General features: G+C 41.0%; 1 protein-coding gene across 2 annotated transcripts in view; it reads right to left on the bottom strand.

The window, feature by feature from the left end:
- Nucleotides 1-5,325: 5,325 nt before the first annotated feature.
- The window catches only part of LOC121299475 (kremen protein 1-like), a 29,083-nt gene continuing 17,195 nt past the window's right edge, over nt 5,326-17,213 (bottom strand). For both annotated transcript variants that reach the window (XM_041227184.1, XM_041227185.1), the window contains exons 4-9: nt 11,213-11,337; nt 10,633-10,786; nt 10,049-10,381; nt 8,248-8,415; nt 7,891-7,975; nt 5,326-7,474 (exon numbers count right to left, since the gene is read on the bottom strand). In XM_041227184.1, the coding sequence (XP_041083118.1) occupies nt 7,327-7,474; nt 7,891-7,975; nt 8,248-8,415; nt 10,049-10,381; nt 10,633-10,786; nt 11,213-11,337 (1,013 nt within the window). In that variant the 3' untranslated portion in view covers nt 5,326-7,326. The remainder of the gene's footprint in view (nt 7,475-7,890; nt 7,976-8,247; nt 8,416-10,048; nt 10,382-10,632; nt 10,787-11,212; nt 11,338-17,213) is intronic.

Raw genomic sequence — 17,213 nt, 5'->3', positions numbered from 1 at the left:
TTCACCTCTTCATCCGGGTTCACAGCTGCACAATTAGGGTTATATTTGCATTTGCAATTCTATTCATGCTGAAACACACATTCTGCAGCCTTAGATGCCTGATATTTCTAGGTAAATGTGTGCCTGGCTTTGACCTTGGCAATGTATTGGTAGGAATGGTGTTATTGCTATAGCACCATCACCCACTATATTCAATGCATGCTTGATGGTAAAGCACCTACAAATTAATTTAATGTCGTTTTAACAAACGTCCCTCCACAATCGACTGCAGTCACCTTTTATTTTGTTAAGTTCTGCTCGTTCATGTTTTAATTGTGTTTTGTGTGTATTTCAATCCAATACTGTAAGGCCAATACATTTTGACTTTTATTATAAAGGTCAGGGTGTTGCTGCCTGAAAGAAGAGGAAGGTAAAACACTGTATGTTTCCCCCACTTGCAATTCTCTTTTTAAAATAATTGTTGTTATGTGCCTTTAATAATATAATCCCTCTTTTGAAGTATATATTGCTGAATGCACATAAGAAGAATTTGCATGGAAGTACTGCTTGCCTTTTCCCTCAGGCAGGAACACCCTGGCCTGCACTCTCCTCCCTGCTGGGGGGGGGCCTTTGTTTCATTTGTGACTTGAAATGGATTCAAAGCCAAAACATATCCGTCTATGCGGTACATTAAACAATATGTTTGAAAATCAGACAAAGCTGCTTAACTCCCTTTAAAATACCAACTAGTACTTGAATTAATTTGTTGTACCATATGTAGGGGCAGATTGAGACTGGATAGTAGTTTTAACACACAAGCCACAACTCTGGTGTTTATTTATCATTTTCTTGATAAAGCAGAGAGAATCAGTTGTGCAGAGCCTTTGTGTTGTTCTGGTTGCCTGTGTTGGTTCCGATTCCTTCCTGTCTATTTGCTTCCAGAACTTGACACTTTTCAGTGCAGAAGACGTTCTATATCTAACCTGCAGAGCTGTGCTCTTGAGGAAGCATAGTGCACAGAGGCAAGTGCTTTAACCTGCAGAGCTGTGCTCTTGAAGAAGCATAGTGCACAGAGGCAAGTGCTTTAACCTGCAGAGCTGTGCTCTTGAAGAAGCATAGTGCACAGAGGCAAGTGCTTTAACCTGCAGAGCTGTGCTCTTGAAGAAGCATAGTGCACAGAGGCAAGTGCTTTAACCTGCAGAGCTGTGCTCTTGAAGAAGCATAGTGCACAGAGGCAAGTGCTTTAACCTGCAGAGCTGTGCTCTTGAGGAAGCATAGTGCACAGAGGCAAGTGCTTTAACCTGCAGAGCTGTGCTCTTGAGGAAGCATAGTGCACAGAGGCAAGTGCTTTAACCTGCAGAGCTGTGCTCTTGAGGAAGCATAGTGCACAGAGGCAAGTGCTTTAACCTGCAGAGCTGTGCTCTTGAAGAAGCATAGTGCACAGAGGCAAGTGCTTTAACCTGCAGAGCTGTGCTCTTGAAGAAGCATAGTGCACAGAGGCAAGTGCTTTAACCTGCAGAGCTGTGCTCTTGAAGAAGCATAGTGCACTCCGCTATTTCAATTGGACACACCATATCCAATTCCTTGCACTCCCACAACACTTTGTTTGGCAATGTGGCGGATGTTTACCTTGTATAACCCCAGCCACGTCCATAAAGTTATTAGAAAAAACAAACCAAGCATTATTATAAACAACATTTTCAGAACATTCCTACATAGAACCGGTTTCTCCACTAGGATGTACATTGAGTACATCCTGTCAATATTGTGTGAAATCATTCCCCTCCGAGGTCAACTTTACAAAAAAATTCAAAGAAAAATAAGACAGTATACTGTGGCTTTAGAATACTTCGAGACATTCGGGAACCCTTTGAATTCCTAGAACTGACTATCAATTCCTGCTTTGGACTTCAATTCACAAAGCTCATGGAATTAGCTATATTGTTGTAACTACAGAGCCTTTGTCAGGTCCACCATCCTTGAAGCGCAATGTTTAGACGATACTACTACAGAGTTCTAATTAGGTTCCGTTTCCAAGCACAGAAAAGGGGTCTGACAGCATGCTCTGAAGTCCTCATTGCCTCGGCACGATCCGTCAGCCTTTGTTCCCCGCTGTGATGTGATTGGCTGCCCTCAGACTCCCCTGTTGACACCAGAAACCAGGTGTATTATGGAGTTAATCACGTTGCGTTTTTTTCCGGCACAGAGAGCTGTGCTCAGAGCCTTGAGACTCTTGGGTTTCTCTGCGGAGGACAGAAGGATGATTGATCATTGCTGTCCCCGGGGAGGGATATTGTACCCGCTGCCCTTGGTGGGGGAAACAAATGTCCCACAGTTCTCAGAGTTCCAGGTATTCATGATGGCAGGCCGAAGGGCTCGGGTTACAGGCTTGGTGCCCGGCTGCTTTCACCTCTGTTGCAGGAATATCACCTTTGGACGTAGTGTGGGAATTAGAGAGCAGGGTTTGTGCTCACTCCTCTGAGGGTCTGATTGTTCATAATTGAAGGGGTGCTTGAGAAGATGCAGCAGATACTGCAGTATAGAATGGCAGATAGGATTCCGACTCAGAGGGTCTTTATTTGTCAGGCTATAACATCAAAGTTTCAGGAGTCCACGTCTCTTTCATCTTATCAAAGGTAGCCAGGCTTACTGAAAACCAATTTAAACCCATGTAATCTAAAGCAGGTTGATATAGGGAAGCAGGGAGGCTACCTGCTCCATTTAACTGTCAGGATAAGGTGCTTGCGATCTTTCTTGACTCAAATGTAGATTTTGTAGGGCGTCGTTTTAACGATTTTCAGTTTATATTGACATTTAAAAAAATAAATAAATAAATACAAATCAAATAAATGTGTTGAATGAGATGTTAAAGGGGAAGCCAGATTCAGATCCCCTTGGCATGTATTATCATTCCCACCTGCGTACCTGCACAGGTAGAGACAAGTAAAGAGGTGGGACACCAGCACTTAGCCCTCCACTCCCCAAGCAGGTGCTGAGGTGTGGCATGGCGAGGATCTTTTTGGATTAACAGGGCCCTGCGGGGGATATTATTCACCCGTCTCCCACTACCTAGAAAAGTAATCTGATTAAAAATAATACAGAAATAACCACTGGCTAAAAGCCTGCATCTATTTCTACAGGGAGGGGTGGGGGGAGCAGCTGCTGGAGCAAGGTGTTCAAACTCAGAAATGTGTTCATGAGATTCACATGCCTGTAAGAGGCAGTCAGAGATACATATCTAATTGATCAATTTCCATGTCCAAGTGTTTCAGTTTAAAGCACATGCCTCCAGCTGTTTTGGAATTCAGGTCTGCACCATATGGGACACTCCTGGGCACCCTGGGGCTGCAGAATATTGTGCATTTCAGCTCCCTGCAGTGACCATATGGATACTGACATTTCTAAACTTCAGAAGCCTTTGGTGTTATTTCTGCTTGGGCAGAAATGTTTCTTTTTTTTTTTTTTTCAATGTGTGTCACCTCCTCTCCTCTCCCTGATTTAGAAAGCCCAGTTACAACAGCACGGGAGAACTGAAGGTCAGTAGGCAGCACCCTGATCCAAAGACCAAGTCAATTGCCTCTTTACACCCTCATCAGGTATCTGGCCAGTAGGGTTGCTGTGGTGTGGAACCATAGCGTTTTAATAAAATAGGCAAAACACATGGAAAAATGCAATCATTATAAAACATGCATGTTTATTTTACAGTCAAATTAAATAAATCTACATTTTTAACTTAACTCTTATAAAATGTATCCCATTCACATCCAAAATAACTGAATAATTTACTGTATAAATTAAAATTCTCACTATAATTCTATATATACAATTCAGTCCAAAAAAAAAAAATACAAGTTTTATAAACTCAAATTCTACATTTGTTGCTCACAAAATATGTATGTCTAATCACACCTGAAGTCGGTATGAAAGAGCAGGACTACTGTTTAAGCATTATCAAAAGCACAGGGGCCTCATGTTGAAGGGTAACCTTATTTGAACTGAGGGGAGGGCTTGGATTGCAGTCAGTGTGCAAGCTGAACGATGTGACCTAACCAGGACCAGACTGCTTTGTATGATAACATAACGGTCCAAATGAAGAACTGTCTGAAAAACTGTCAAAAGACAGGGTCTAATTTGACATGCAAGCACTATGCTCAACTTCTGGACAGTGCCAACAGATATAAGTGACTAGTAAGTGCATATGTATTGCTATATTCATGTTTTATATGCACAGTATCGGTAGAAGTACTACAATGGGGGCAAGGTTTCCACAGCCATCATGCTGTGGGGAGAATGCTTTCACTCTGTTCACTGATCTTTTTTTGTTTTTAAAACTTTCATTTATGGAGGAACGTGCTGTTGCTGACTTGGAATGATGCCTTCTCAATTTAATGTCCAAAGAGATTTGAATGAAAACGATAACTGGCTACATCGAACTGAAAAGACTAAACCTACAGTGTCCTCTACAGATGATGAAACTAGTCAGAAAGTGGCCCCTATCTAAAGTGATTAGGCCCCAGGATTTGGGGAATGCTCTTCAGGATTTGCAGCATATACAAATGGGTTCAAGAAGACAGCGGACTAACCCGTCACTACATGCTCAGAGAAGCGGTTGCATATTTCAAGTGTCCTTAAAAGTGTGTCCTGTTCAGAATCCATCTGTAATAAATCTTTCTTCTATTGCTGCAGTAGCTGTTGGAAATTCACATAAATGGAGAGCACAGGGTCAAATGCACGTCGTCTTCTATCCTCTTTTGTGGGTTAATTGAACTAGTAGCACCCTCTATTGCACAAGTTACTTGATGGGACTCTCAAAAGCTGCTACACAAAAACCAAGAAGCATTTTCAAAAGTATTTGCATTCTTGTCTCGTCATGTTGGGTATTACTCCCGGGAAATACCTTGGCGTTTATATTCACACCAGTGACTACAATGAATTAGCAGTGCACCAGATACTATGAATATAAAACTAGCACGACACTGCTTTCAGGAGGAGCAGTTCAATTACTGTTCTTGCTTGCTTTATACTGTTCAAATTATTATTTTTTTCTTTCAGAAAATGTACAGTTTCTTGAAAATAGGACCCATTGGTATTTCTTTTCTTGAAAACAGGTCTTGATAACGCAATTATGTGGCTACTCCTGCGCTGTAGCTCCTGGGTGGCTGCACGGTGAGTCTGCAGTGTGTAAAGAAGCGGGCGGCTGATGGCACACGCTTCGGAGGACAGCGTGTGTTCGTCTTCGCCGCTCCCGAGTCAGCACAGGGGTGGTAGCGGTGAGCCGAGCATGAATAAATAATAATTAGCCATTTCAAATTGGGAGAAAATTAAAATTAAAAAAAAAAAAAAAAAACAAAAAAAAACAATAACCTACAACGTGTTATGAACAAGAAGGTTGTACACCCATATGCCTACAGCACTCTGATCTCCAAGAAGCTCATACAGTTTGGCAGGGTGAACTGTCTGACTAGTTTAGCAATCATTTTGAAGTCATCATTGAAGTCAGCTAAAAGTCTCCTGGTTTCTACCAGGAATAAGAAATTGTTTGTCCTAAATGAGATCCTGATAGACTGTCCTTGTTGTTTTACCCTTTCCAGGGCAGTAGTATTACCCTTGGGAACAATGACATATTATATCGTTCTGTTTGATTTGTCAATGCAATTCAGCACCTTGTTGACTTTCTCCAGCTATTTACAAAAAAAAAAATCAACAATTTAGTATTGCAAAATAAAACTGCAGACTATTGGCCTGTGTTTAAAATGCAGTCCTTGTGATGTCACAGTGCAGATAACATATAATTCAAGTGCTGTAAAAGAGTGTGTGTGAATAAAATATCAGCGTGATTTTCACTACAGTATTCGCCTTGTTTAGATTCACTGTTTGTATAATTTTCAGTCATCACATCCCCTGTAGCCTCAGCATGCCTCTCGGAATCAAGTCTAACCTTCAAGAACGCCTGGAGTGTGACCTCTAACCCCCCGTGACACTCTAGTGGATGTAAGAAGTACTACACAAGCCTGACCCGCACGGAACGAAAGATCAGTTTATAAACAGGTGGCCTCGGAATTCAGACATCGGTGAGATGTAGTCCTGTGCGAATCGCCCATTTCTTTTTATCCCTGATAATTTTCTCAGAGGTCCTGTCTTTGTAGTCCAGTGCCAATCGACCGTGTCAGTGTCATGTTACAATTGAGATCAGCATTTCCAGGGTATTCGCCTCAAAGCAATACCAGCCTTTACAATAATAAACCATAATAGAATATCCAACAGGTACGATCTGTCCTGAGATTCTAGAGTTCAGTAAAATGCTACAATTGGGCATAACCAAATTGGGGATGGGCAAAAATACAAAACATAATTGGTGAAAAAAATTGATTCTTTGAATGAAACATTTGAAGGTACTCATGGAAATACATACCAGTCAACGGATGATGTGGTTATTTGCCATTGTCAAGGCGCTGTGGCCTTTAGAAAAGAAGGTACAGTGAAATAAAAAGTCGCTCTGTTGATACGATTTGTTCTTCCTCCATCTTGTAGAAGTTACTTACATCCGGTTCACTGTTTACAAATCATGCACAAAAGCGCCCTCTCTGGTCACAACATCGCATTTAATTTTGAACTTACAGACTTTCCTTGATGAAAACTAGTTCACGTCTTGGAGACTACGAGATGTACTTTGCTCTTGTCCAACTATGAGGACATCTGGTTTTGACTGCCGTGCGAATCATGCTGTAGATGCACTACATAATTGTATTTTTCTTACATCCACTAGAGTCGTTCTCTTAATATTAAATGCATTTTGCAGATCAACTGCATTTGATTTTTCACTGACGTGATGACCAAGTTTTGCAGTCCTTGGCTTTTGCGACGAAAATGACAAATCCCAACTGGATTTTTGGGTAAGAACAATGGCAATGACCCTTGTGTTGTCCACTGATCCCAACTTGCTGTTGTTAAGTATGATGTTTTAATAGATTCCAGCTCTTTCTGTTTTCTTGTATCCTGGAGTGCTGCATGCTACTGGCTGTATGACGAACCATGAGAAGTTCTGTAGCTATGGGAAGAGTTCTCTCTTAACTGCTCTGTTCAAATCCATCAGCCTCTGGTGTATTGTGGTAAGTGCTTCGTTTGACCCTGGGAAACCATGCATGTCCCTCAAGAGTTACAACTGCCTGTGTTCCAGAAAACATGATTGAGCACCGATTCCCACATGTCTGACCAAAGATTGTTCAGTCATTCAGTTGATTGGGTGTACGGTTGATGCTGATGGCTACCAGTCTGGTAGATATGTCCTCGATTCTGCCGTGCTGTTTCTGTCCTTGTGGAGAGCATTCCTCCAGGTTTCTCCAGCGCTTAGTTGCCGACGAGGGGACTGAGATCTCCATGATGGTCCTTTAGCTTTTTCTTGAAGAAGGAGATGGTGGAAGGCCTGTAAAAGATGATCCAGGGTTCGGATGATGTATTTTGGTTGCAGTCTTCTGAGCTGGTGATTGGTGGTGATCTGAAACACAGAAGCCCAATTGTTAAATAAGAGTGGCAAGGAAAAATTTAACACAGATTTGTACATTATAAATGAAGAACTGAATCAATTAAACGTGAGCATGCAGACCAGATGGTACAGCTAATGGATAGATTTTATGAGGAACCGGCTGTCTAAAAAATTCTCATTACCGTTGGGTTGAAACAGAAACACAATTTCTTGCATTCTCTCATATGGGGACAGGTTACCTCTTTATAATAAAACAAAAGTCTGTATGTAATATTCTGTACACCATTTTAAGCCAAGCAACTGAATACCCTGCACTTTAAAAAAAAAAAAAAAAAAAAAAAAAAAACTAAACTCCTCACTTGTAGAAATGTGTGTTTAGTTGCCATAGCTATCCACTTGGAAACGTATCTGGCAGTGTCAATACTTACCTAACAGTTACATGTAGAAGCATCTTTGCAACCATCGCTATGGCAGTCAGGATTAGAAGTGTAGCCAAGGCATAGATAGTCCACACTGCAGCAACAATAAAACAAAAAATATAACTCATAATACCTCTATTAGAATGTAAGTAATGTATCAGCAAACAATGACAAAGAGATGCTGAATCTTGCACTTGTCTTATCCGACTTACTTCATGCTTCCCTTTAATGATTGCAGCAAACACCCAGCAAGTATGGAACAAGGTATTGCTGCCCGGAGTGGCCAGGAACCGGTATGTTTAACCCTGCATAAAACGTGTAAAACAAACCCCCCTGTGAGCACAGCTGGCAGGAGCAGCGACTGACCTGGCATGGGGTGATCCTGTTTGCTGGGGCTGGAAGTAATGACATAAAAGATCTGTGAGGATCTTCCGGAATTCGAACTCAGATTGGCGCCCTCAGTTATCACTTCCAACTCAGGTTCAGTGTAATTGATCTTCTCCTCAATCACTTTCGGTGCCTGAGCCTTCATAGCTGTCAACACAAGACGAAGTTTGAAATACAATACAAACTAAACTGGGCTCGGTCTGTGACAGTATGGTCAACAGAGAGGACAACTGTCCATCACTTTCATTGACTTATCAACTTATCAACTCTCGATTGTACCTATTTTTAAACTGTTGAATAAGAAACTCTCTTTTCAACCAGAATCCAAGGACATTTGTGAAAGGTAAACTCTGAATTCAGCTGAAGAGTGATGATTTAGAAGACTGAACCAAACTGAATCTCAAACCTACACAAGGACAACTTAAAACATCAGCTAGCACTTGTGTGGACGACAACACCTCAGATCTGACTATGCCACCCATATGCAAGGATACACCCTCCTAGTGCTTTCCTCCCTCAGTTCATTGTAGTCAACAATTATTTTTAGAGTTCATAAGAAGTAGGTTAAAGCAAACGTTTTTTTGAGAATGAGTCTTTACTTAACGGAGTTGAAACGAATCTGAAAATAATTTGATATAATGGTTGATTACATTCCCATGGTTCTCCACCATCTGTATGCACTGCCCTGTAACACACAAACATGTGCTTTCTCTAAATCCTAATTAGAAGGGTGCAATTAGTGTAATTGAAGTGCAAGTTCTGGCATTCCCATAAAAGAAGTAAAAGCATGTTAAATATTTAGTTTAATTACACAGATACACTGATTTGTTTTATCAGTGATCGCTGCTGGCAGGCATATGCCAGATCTTCAAAGTTGGTATTTATACTTTTCAAACATTTATTTGAACTAGGAATTCTATCCACAGCACTTTAACTAGAAATAACCTAGACAATTTAGAAGCCAATATGTATCATGAGATTATAAATGACTGATTTCTATCCAAATCATATTATTCCCTAAAAGCCTGATAAATCTTTTCAAGCGGGTTCATTTCTTTATGCTTCAGTGAATGGGCTTTCCATTATCCTTTACAATGACAAGAGTTATCCTCATTAACGTAAACAGTCCCACATTCATAATTAACAATACTCTGCTAATCCATACTAATTCTTGTATACATTACAGAGTTTGTATTCACTGTTATTTTAACCGGGGGGGGGGGGGGGGGGTACTGTAGTACAGCTCTGGCCAAAGGTTTTGCATCACCTAGAATTTTAGGATTGAGACCTAGTGGTCTTATTGTTGTGCGGTATTTAACACTATCATAACTACAACATATTAGACATTTTGACAAACAGCCTGTACTCAAGAGATGGTGATATTTTCCTGTAGACTATTGGATTGTTCTATACCAAAGTGGTTTATAACCTTAGTACACAAAGGCGCCCATATTAAATATCTCAACAGTGACTCTATTTACATCTGCCTCCACTGACGTGAATTGAATAAACCCTTGTGCGATTTTGTTGCTGATTGAATGCTTGAATGCAGATTAATTCAGAAATGACTATTCCCTCATAATGACAGTATGATTTCAAAACAGGATTCCTGTTCACTTTGGATTCAGCTATCCTTTTGTTTTAATTTTCAGAGCTCTTTAGTATCGTACCTTCAACGGCACTCAAACATTACACACAGCTAGCACTTCTCTTTCTGGGGTTAGACGTCTCCCAGAGATTGCTATTCAATCAAACATTTTTTTCAAATTGTAAGGCTTACCTTGGTATAACATTGCAAATCCTTGGGCATGGTTGATCCGGTCAGAGTAAAAGTACAAGATGACGAAGTCGGATGAAACATTGACAGCACGCTGTGGGGGGTTGCTGCCGTCGAACCGAGCCTCCACCTGATTGGTGTGCCCGTCCAGCAGCTCCACCATGTCCGAGGGGTCCCTGACATCGAAGAACGTGAAGTTGAAGAGGATCAGCGATGAACCCGGAACCTGGATGGTCCAGTAGCACACCCGACTGCTCCCATAGTTATCTGGGAAATCCGGGGAGTAAATCACTCCCGTCTGGCTGCTATAGTTTCCTCCACAAGCCCCTACCAGTGCTGAGAAACAAGCAGACAGAGACAATACGATCGTTTTTAAAACCCTGACTACCAGTGAACATTTCACACTTGATAAGGGCAACCGATTACACATTTAATAGATCAACTAACAACACTACAATGCCTCAACATTTTTTTTTTATTAAAGAACAGCTTGTTAGCATGTCAGCAGGTATGTGTGAATGTATATTCCAGCAACATTGTAACGTTTTATGAATGAGGAGTCAAGGGTGTCGGTGTTTGAGACTCACTGTCGAAGATGATGACTCTCCCATCTCCTCCACAGGGCTGGGTATGGTCCCCGAAGCACACGTGGTTGCACTCTGTGCTGGCAGCCTCCCCTTGTCGCCGGTAGTCTGGATCATTCCCACAGAAACAGGCATAGCCGGACTCCATCCCTGCAAGCTGCAGCGAGTCACATTCACATCACCACCACCAGGTGGAAACAACCGTACAGCGAACACAGTAAGTAACTGTTCTATAAAATAAACTATATTAACAAAATGCTGTGATTTGTACCATTACTGAGGCGCTAAGTAAGTGTAAATATTATTTATTTAGAACAGCCGGACATTGTCTGTAGAGGTTCAGGGACATTTTTAAACTGACTAGTGACTGACGTCTACCCACATAGAGAGTATTGTGCAGTTCATTTCTCTCAGCTTAATCACTAGGTTACAGTGAACGTCTGGATACCATATGCTTGTTTTGTTTCCATGAAAAGTTAAAGCTCTTACAGTGGGAGGTCTGTGAAGGTTAACAGTTACATTGTTTTGTTTAAAAAAATACACTCATTTGGCTGACTGGTAGATCCAACAGAATTCTATTTACCTTGTATCTTTTGCTTCTGCAGAAACTGATACAATTCTGAATGGTTAGTTTGTTCGAAGTCTCGCTGCTGCCTGTCAGTGCAGGAGGGTCCCCACTGTCCTTGAAGCAGCCCAGGTTTCCTGGCACTAAGGAAAGAAGTGGAAAGGAAGGGGTTATTATTGTTGTTGTTGTTGTTGTTGTCGCATGATATATTTTTGTAATGCTACTAAAGGGCCACTGTAGTGTTTATTATTATTAGTCATATTTAAATATATGTATTAGGGACTACTCTAGCTGTCAAGTGGCCCTGTACCTCCTTGTTATACTTGCAAGGGGCTGCAATATCTCAGGCACCTGTGCCCACCTTTTAGGGAGCTGTGTAGGTTTTTTTTTTTTAATAATAAATACAAAACAAAAAGTCAGACAACCCACTTGTAAGGCAGAAATCACCAGCGCAGGACTCCACACAAAACAAGACAACAAAACAAAGGAAGTGATAGGAGGCAGAGAGAAAAAAACAGTGAAATACAAACTAAAAATAAAAAGGGCAGAACTTCAAAGAGAGCGTGCGCTCTCATTCCTCAAACTGCACAAAAGCACAGCCTGTTTTTAATTGCCTGCCCCTCCCCCACTCTGCACAAGGTTTCAACTAATTCAATTTTTCAAAGTAAAAGGAAGAAAAACTAAATACAAATGCCTTTAAAGTAAAAATAAATTATAATGAAATAAAGTGTGTTTAAAAAGAGAAATACAATAAACACAGAGAACAAAGAAATGTCCCTCCTGCGCTTGCAAACAAGCAGGGAGAGAACAAAAGAAAATGACAAAAACTAACTAAATAAAATATTTTTTGACAAAAAAAAAAAAAGGTGCACTACTACTTTAGAAAACAAAATTTGCCAAAAGATTTTAAAAATAAAAAAGTTTATGTTTTTTTCTGTTTTTGGTTCACTGGCTGGGGAGCACCAAAAACACCAAAAACATCTGACCTCCCAGTAGTATTATTTGATCATTTTGAAGAAAGCACATGGATTAAATAATATGGCTTTTGAACCAGAGTCTTTGCTGCCAAAGTAAGGAAAGCTCAAGTCTTTCCCTTGCATATGCAATCAGATGGACTCAAGAAGCCACCGGATGGTCTCGCAGATAGAACGCATGGACTGCCAAGCAGCACCCCAGCCCTGGAGTTGCTGCCTGAAGCAAGACAAATATTGATGAGCGCAGCTCTGCTGGCTGGCTCCTCTCAAGGACAGACGTGTGACGCACAGAGAAGCCCAGCACTCATACCAGATCAGGGATTACTAACTAACACAGATAAATATTCATAATACAATGCACAAAATAACACACAGTAACTACTTGAGACTTCAAGGCTTGGTAAAGCACAACCTCACATTGTATAAACATTGAGGAAAACACAAAAAGGCCAGAATCTATGTGATGACCACCAAGCCATATTCAGCCGTGCTTCATGCATGTTTGGATAGAGAAAAAGCAAAAGGGTGAATCCACAATCTTTGTCAAGTCACACCAGCATTCTGACCTTTCATTTAAGTGTGATTGCAAAATGGCAGTGATCATATCTAGATTAAAAAACCAAAAACATTTCCAGGTAGAAACCACTGACAAAGAACATGCTGTTTTATTGTAACAGTGTTATTCACACTTGTATTGTTGGTAGCAGACTGGACGTGGTGTGCTTACCTGGTTTACGAGGAAGCCAGTCTAAGACAGCTACTTTCAGAGAATCACAACCTTGTTGATCTACTGAACTATTTAACTATGAACCTTCAGGCATTGGCAAGGCTACAGATGACTGCAGTCTGGTTAGCAAGCCCAACCCAGAGAAATGATTCGCTACCAGAGTAGAATGGTATCACGCGAGGGGACTGAACACCAGGAAAATAAGGACCAGCCACAAGACTAGACCTGGAACATTCTTAAAAACAAAAAAACACTAAGAAAGCACCAGCCGGAAAACAAACACGACAACATCAGAAAGGGCTGGCTTGGCAAGCACGCTGGTGCTTTTGGCAGCATTACTGGTCTAACATATCTGGAGTCAGCCTGTATTATTTAAAGAAAAGGTAATTACAGACATAAATTCTGATGACATCTGGAGAGAGTTTTGTGGAAGGCTGTAGCATTTCTTTTTTAAAATATATTTCGCTAAGCAGACGGCTTCTCAAGAGTCACACCCAGGCTGGGCTGAACAAAACATCAGCAGTGAATTAGTATGCTGGTCTGCACTGTGAATGTGTAGTGTATCTACTGTACTGTAGGCTCATCTCTTTACATGTTATATTTACTGCCAATGTTATGTCCTATCTTGACCAACTTTGAAGAGGAATAAGCCAGGTCAGGTGGTGAGTGCAGAGGTTCAGAGCCAGTTTGAATAACATAACAAACAAGATTGCTGGGTTGTGTGGAGCAGTCACCTCACTCTCCTTATTGTTTCTGTATCTGACAGTAGCTGGGATCTAATAAGTGTTGTGAAACAACATGCATGTCGAGGGTGGCAGGCAGGCAGATCCACATTTTAAATGGATTCGTCACATTCATATTTTCCTAACAGCATTAATAAACTCTGCAGAGGTACCTAGCTGCCATTACAGTGAATGATCTATCCAGAATACCTTACCATTGTATCAGAGAGAGCAGTGTCCTGCTTAAATCATTTTCTAAACACTGACTCATTGTTGTGATGTGTTCAATTCACATAATGCAGGGTAACACAGTGAAGAATGCTCTTATTTTATATAACTCAACTCAGTCAGGTCATGCTGTCAGATTATTTTCCTTGCTCCGGGGGATTCCGTCAATGACTAAGCGTTTAATTTGAAAATGAATTATTAGACAAAGCAACAGAGCAAGGGACTATAGAAAGAAAGAAAGAAAGAAAGAAAGAAAGAAAGAAAGAAAGAAAGAAAGAAAGAAAGAAAGAAAGAAAGAAAGTGCATTTTCAGTTTGAATTTCGAAACTGAGTCTTTATGTCAGAGGAATTTAAGTCTGGTCTGCTAAGGATCAGCTGCTCCTTTTTCTCAACAAAAGGGATTCACTCTCTGTTCCATAATGACTTTTCAATCCCTTCCACCTGCTTTCAGGACATGTCACAATGTGATGTGTTTAAGATCTCTGCTGCAGGACAGACAGACACCTCTGAGGCATCAACGCATTGCTTTAAAGAGGTTCTCTGTCTCAGAGAAGGGACTGCCAGGAAGACAAAACAGTCACCTTTATATCATCAATAGAAAAACCAGTTCAGCTTTTATAAATCAGCAAATAAACTAGAACTACCATTTTCTCCAAAAGATTTATTTTTCATTTTTTCTTTTAACTTTTGACATCATATGATATTGAACTACCGCACTTGCACTTTGTAAATTTAGACAAGTGCATTAAGTGGTCAAACATGGGGCTGTTTTCACATTGTAGTGCAGCAGCTGTTCAAAGTGACTGCATCAAATGAACCCAATTCAACCAGCACTACAAACACTCTAACCTTAATCTCAGTCTGCCACAGCAATCTCTGCACTGGAGAAAAAAAAAATCTACACAGACGTCAGTAGAGAGCACCCAGTTGGCTAAAGCAGATACAACCTGCTGCTTTCTAGTTACTTAGTTATCCCATCGCCGTGGCTAATCTGTATACAAATAGCTCTTCACATTACAACACACACCCTTTTCAAGTGTTTTAACCACAAGATTCACTTTAATGCCACATTTACCCAGTTTCTGTGACCATTGTTAACGTCGCTGTCTAGATTATATCCTGCCCTTCCCATAGGCAACAAAGGAGGCACAAAAACATAAACATCACAGCGCAACAGACTAACAACTGTTGGGTCGTTTCTCATTTCAACAATGAGTCTCTTTGATCAGGGAGACTTGTGGCATGCCTGTGCACTTACTGGTGTCACGTCTTAATAGACGAGCCAGGACTCAACCTGCCCATTGTCTTCTTGGGAATACTTTACCACACAAATGGGATCAACCCTTCATACAACGAACCCTTCACTGCTTGGCACTGCGTTTCCATGCAACCCATCCATGTATCTGTGTTTCTTATTTCTGAATGCCCCTTTGTGCAGATCCTGTGGGTGTCTGAAGGCACTATCAAAAAAAACCCAAGGAGGACACAGATCGGATGGGCATGAGGGAGACTCTTCAAGCTCGACCCAATATGGAGCTCCCTCTGGGGCAGGCTTGAGTCTGAGGTAAACTGAAATTAAAGTGAATCACGCCAATAAAAACAGCAAACAAAAATAAACCAAAAGTGTATTCACGGACCCCTACGTACTAGGATCATTTTAAGACCAATCCTTTTCTTTATTGCTTTATATGAGTGTAACTAAACATGTTACAGCTAAGCCACCCCCCCTCGCCTTTCCCTTCACAAAATAAGCCTTCCTTTGTGTCAGTACGTAAGCAGTCAGCAGGCACTTCAGTGCTAGCTCTGTAGTTTAGGTTATGACCTTCTGTTTGAAACTGGTCAATCCCTACATGCATCATCCACCTAGTTGCTTATCCAATCCCCAGCCTTCATGCAAATGTCCTCAACATCCCAGAAGGGTGCAGATGGATGGGTACTTACTTCTGAACTAGCAAAGAGAACCCTTGTGAATGTGGCACATTCCGAAAATGATCTATTCAGAAAGATGCAATACGCAGTAGCTGCACTGTATCTCACGTTACAATACATTAGTATAAATATTTAGAATGTATAACACGCATGCTAGTATATTGAATGCCAAAACAATAAAGTGGAAGCCGCTAAAGGTTAATGCAGTTTGTGCAATTGCTTGACTTCAGGCCAGAGAATTTACACAGCAACTCAGTGACGACTTTAGAACTGAATTAGTGAACTTTAAACTTTCACTCATCTGTCTTTTACAATTATATTAGACCCAAATACAACTGCCTTTTCCAGTCTAGTCTATACAGTGACAAAGACAGAAAGTGACTGTGACAAAGACAGAAAGAGAAGGTTTCTTAGTTAACATTGGGTCTTGTTTTGTTCAAAGTAAGGTGGGGGAAACCAGATTTATTTTTATTTTTATTCTCCACAGATTTCACCTCCTTCTGTTTTGCAGACAGTAAAAAAAAACAAAAAAAAAACCCCGAAGGGTCCATTCACTACATTCCTGGTTCTTTTCTTGCTGATCCTGTTGTCTCTTGTTGTTGTTTCATTAGTCTGCTCATACTTGCAGAGTCCTCCAGTACCTGAGGCAAGGAACCTGATCTCACACGAACTGTTCACTGCCAGTGACACTGTGCTAGCTAATGATTCCTTTCAAGAAGAGGCAGAGAATGTATTCAATAAGGCTGGCTTTTTTATGAATGAAGATTCATGAAAGGAAGTGAGGAGCTAAAGAGTGCAGGCTGGTAGGTAGGTTTTAAAACACCAGAAGCCAGGAAACCCATTACATAAACTAAGAACGAAGACGGTCTAACTGTTAGATCACAGTGGTATACCAAACAAGGAAGGAGAAGCTGTGACTCCAGAGTGAAGGACAGTCAAAGCTGCGGAACAGATTCAATTCATAAGCAGCCACAGTTCCAATGGACCTCTAATTAGAGAGGCTGTCTCATAGATTGAAGGGAGTCATACAGCAGTATATTAGGGAATGAAACCTGCAGATGGATTTTAACTGATGGTCCAGGCACAAGACACAAGGATGCAAGAGATACCTCCAGAACAGAACCGGGGAATACCAGAGGAAGCATGGCAGTGCAGCCAGTGTGCTGTGAATCTGAGGACAGACCACAGACAATGGGATCTACAAAAAAACGTGAGGGCAGCAGAAATATCACCCTGCTGTATCTCCTGCATGGGGCTAATCTCACAGTTTCAACAAACATCGGGATCTGATAATCAAAAATGAAAAAGGGCCCTTCCACGTGCAAAGTCGGTCAATTGTAACTGTAATTAAAAATGAAAAATTGACCCCAATACATTTGAAATCCTCATTAATGATTGTGCGGCTGCACAGCTGCCAGCTGGTGCAGTGCTGTGCAGCAA

This window comes from Polyodon spathula, chromosome 25 (assembly GCF_017654505.1).
Source record: "Polyodon spathula isolate WHYD16114869_AA chromosome 25, ASM1765450v1, whole genome shotgun sequence".
In the NCBI taxonomy this organism is placed as follows: Eukaryota; Metazoa; Chordata; class Actinopteri; order Acipenseriformes; family Polyodontidae; genus Polyodon; species Polyodon spathula.
This window is presented reverse-complemented; position numbering and strand designations above follow the sequence as displayed.